Below are 4,150 nucleotides of genomic sequence, written 5' to 3'. Positions count from 1 at the left end.
ACATATTCTCATGTTACAGATCCTAATTTGCCATCATTTTAAATTCAAATTGTATCGTGTTGATTTTTAAGTTAATTATATTGTGTTATATTTATGTTATAGTTATTGTTAAGTTATTTACTGGTCGTGTTATTTTTTAGAGTTTAGTTTAATTGTGATATAATGATTAAATTTCAAGAAATTCTTACACTAACAGTTTCAAAATTAAATATTTTTAAAAATCATATGATACATAGGTCGTACATCAGTACGACCCTGTTTGGCTTACACGTGGTTATGTTGACGATTGGGCATTTGTAGAATGAATAGGGTTTATAGGAGCATACTTTTTAAATTCTTCTGGACTGAATATTGGTTGATTAGTTTGAATATGATAATAAGATTCTTGAAAATTGGCAAACATCTCATACAACGTTGCAAAACGGTTGGTGTCAAAATCTAAGTTGAGATCTTGATAAGGATATCGCTCCGAATTAAGAAACATACGGATATTTGTTAGATTGCAGTGATCAAATTTACTCATATCTTTCAGCATTTTTCCTTTTCGACCATCATGGAAAGCTACTACAATGTGTCGAGGACTTTCTAGCTTTGTAGTTGTTTTTACTGGCCACGTATGACGTGTTGAATTATTTAAAGTGGGATACTCAACCAATTCCCAACTTCTAAATTTAATAGGTAGTTCTATGTTACTACGAACTATTTTGTTTAATCGCAATTGTTCGCTAATATTGGGTAAAATATGAGGTACATTCCAATATAGTTTATTAATTGCAATTTTTGGTTTTTCTGTTTCATCTGTAGCAATAATAGCATCAATATCATCTTTATCTCGTATTAAGACTAATTCTTGTCTCATATTTATTATAATTTTTTGAAAATCTTCGAAAAATCCGGACCAAATTTTTAACGGTATGCATACGTTAAAATTTCCATGGTTATCAATTACCAGTTTATCACCTTTTGGAAACCATCCAGCATTTTGTAAGAGTTTACTCTGATTTTCATTAAGAGACAAATAATTTTTTAAAGTCGAAATTAAACCAATATTTCGTACAGAATCAATTATAACACCGTTTAACTCATACCTTAATTCTCTAAATAAATATGATATACCGTTATTAATAAATTGAAATTTTGTTGGAACTTGATTATCGGTTAACATTTGACCTTCAATGTAAATATAACTGTTACATGGTAAAGTATAGGCGTCTAGATCTTGGATAGGAATTCTAATTTCATCATTATAGTTTAAATTTGATGTATATAGTTGATAAGTGTGATACTGATAATCTTCAATAGTTGTATCGCTAAAGGTTGACCCAACACATGTAACATTTCCATTATATTAAAACTTGATAACCAAGTGATTTCAAAAATTTACGATTTTTAGATGTTAACAGCTTAGATGTTATCCTTCTACTAATTGTTTTAATGAGATGACGTCTTTTATAGGAATGTTTGGGATAATTACTTTGATGAAACCGCAAAACCATTTTACTCAATTTTTCTAAGATGTAGCCGAACAGTAATTGTCTCTTTATTAAAATTAACTAAATTTCCTTGTTGATCTAAAACACGAACAGTTATGTTGCTTATCGTCTTGTTGCTTACAGGATAATACAAGATGGTTAACGGTTGCTCGACTATTTTATACCCATTAGGAATTTGAGGAAAAAATTGATGAATAATATGCACAGCCTTTCCATTTAAGAAAGATCCAACAGCAATATTACAATCAATACAGATAGTATTAACTTTTAAAATATTTACCACATTCGTGGATATATGAAGTTTATTTGGTGTTAGTTTAACTCTTTCGAAACCTAGTAAACTTCCTATAGAATTATCAACATCAAAATTAATCCAATCACTACTTTTAATGCTAATTCTATTTGTATTTATATCGGGTTTCATACTAATTATGCTAGCGGTTTGAATCATTTCATTTTTAATAATTTTAATAATATCATCAACTTCGTAGGCACCTACAGGGATTTTAAAGGTAAATTCGCTGTTTTTACCCCACACAAAAACATTATTATGAATATCGACATTTGGAATACTGTTAAAAGTGTCAAAATTTGCAACACCAATTTCATAATTGAAATTCTCATCAAGATAAATCGGAGGATTGTAATCATCACTGAGAATTGATGATTCTCCAGTAAGGGTGAATGTGACTGACATGCTGGTTCAAGTATAAATGATGCTGAATGATTAATTATAGTAATTAAATAAAAATCTTAAACAGTTTTGACCACAATTAAAAGAATTAAAATTTTGAATGACATCATAGTTATATACTATAGTAACGTTTCCATTACTTTTAAAATATCGTACTAATTCAGTAGGAGGAGGTAAATTTCCATAACTATCAAAATAAGTAATAATTGTATCTTGTTTAGCATATGCAGTCCAATGTGTACCATTTCCGTCTTTCGTATCGTGGTTTACTATACCTGATTCGTGTTTTTGTATTACATGAGGTACAGAATCACGCATAAAAACTCCACGAAAATGAGGAATATGTAACAAACCAGCATATTTAACAAGATCTACATTAGTCATTGCTCGTTTAGGTAGCTTTACCGGGAGTTTCTTGAATACGGCTTTAAACGGAAACCTTTGCCGCGACGTTTTATTCCGTAAACTTTGTATGGTCTTAAATAAAACCCCGCTCCTTTTTTTGCCGTTTGTTCCATTACCAAATTATGCCTTTGTTGTTCAGCAAGTTTTTCACGGTCAGCTTTGGCATCATTAACCGCTTTGGCAATTCCAGCTGCACCTCCCCCAACAGCTCCTAACGCTCCGAGCAATGGTAACAACAAAGGTAAAAAACCACCTTTCTTGGGAGCTCGAATAATGCGTTTTCTTTTTTTTTCAATGCACCTCCTTTTTTTGGTTTTTTAGAAAATCCCATACCCAATTTACGTTTACCTTTCATTGCTGTCGTTACAAACCAAGCTGCAATATTTTCACCTAGCTTAGCGTCCTTTGATTTTACCCGTTCCCACGCTTTATTTTCCAAAATTTTATCTGCTTCGTGTCTTTCACTTAAATTTTTATGTTGTGAATACGCAATGTCGTGTGTTTTACACGCAGCGTCTAATGCGTTAATTCCTTCGTCCCCTTTCTCTAATCTTTGATGCAAGTGAGTTCCAGGACCACAAAATTGATATCCAGGTATATGTGCTTCGAATGGAAGTTTGTTAATGAGACTGTTGACTAATCCTTTTCCTAGTCGACGTGTTTTCACTTTCGCACGTTTCACCATTATGGTACTTATATATATATATATATTACAACCTATTTATACTATCAGTTATCACTTGAACGTTATGAAGATCATTCAACAAAAGAATCGTTTACCTATTGAAAATCATGATAATAACGATGCATTTAAAACGGGAAAACATGGTTGTTTGTTTGGAGGTGATTCTAAAAGAGGTCTTATTGTTGGGGCTAGTGGTTCAGGAAAAACCAATGCTATGTTATCTTTAATTGATCATCCTAATGGTTTAAGATTTGAAAATATCTATGTGTATTCTAAAAGTTTACATCAACCAAAATATGCATATTTGCGAACTTTAATTAGTCCGATTAAAGAAATAGGTTATGAGGAATATGGTAATGTAGACGACATCATTGCTCCAGAAGATATAAAAAATAATTCTGTTATTATATTTGATGATGTAGGTTCATGCAATCAAAAAATTATTCAAAGTTACTACTGCTTTGGTCGTCATAGATCCACAGATGCTTTTTATTTATGTCAAACCTATTCAGCAATACCTAAACAACTCATTAGAGATAATGCAAATTTTCTAATAATTTTTAAACAAGATATGACAAATTTAAAACATATATATGATGATCATGTGAATATTGATATGTCCTTTCAAGATTTTAAAAATGTGTGTTCTTACTGTTGGAAAGATAAATTTGGTTTTCTAACCATTGACAAAGATTGTCAATTATCATCTGGTCGATATAGAAAAGGCTTTGATGCGTATATTAGTATATAAGCTTTATAATTTACTTATATTTCCTCAGTTATAATGGATCCTCAGCTTGCTAAACAACTAATTAAAGGTAGGCAAGCTTTGAAGCAAAAATATAAACGTTTAAAAAGTGGTATAACTGATTC

General features: G+C 30.8%; 1 protein-coding gene across 1 annotated transcript; it reads right to left on the bottom strand.

Annotated features, from left to right (window-relative positions):
* Positions 1-274: 274 nt before the first annotated feature.
* LOC140431291 (uncharacterized) lies at positions 275-859 on the bottom strand. Its single transcript, XM_072519225.1, has one exon. It carries the CDS (start codon positions 857-859, stop codon positions 275-277), a length of 585 nt encoding a protein of 194 aa, XP_072375326.1.
* Between the last annotated feature and the right edge of the window lie 3,291 nt (positions 860-4,150).

The sequence above is a fragment of the Diabrotica undecimpunctata genome, unplaced genomic scaffold, assembly GCF_040954645.1.
Source record: "Diabrotica undecimpunctata isolate CICGRU unplaced genomic scaffold, icDiaUnde3 ctg00000623.1, whole genome shotgun sequence".
Taxonomy (NCBI): domain Eukaryota; kingdom Metazoa; phylum Arthropoda; class Insecta; order Coleoptera; family Chrysomelidae; genus Diabrotica; species Diabrotica undecimpunctata.
This window is presented reverse-complemented; position numbering and strand designations above follow the sequence as displayed.

Bases quoted from the DNA above. Each gene is read 5' to 3' on its own strand.
- LOC140431291 (XM_072519225.1), bottom strand. From the start codon at position 859: ATGAGACAAGAATTAGTCTTAATACGAGATAAAGATGATATTGATGCT.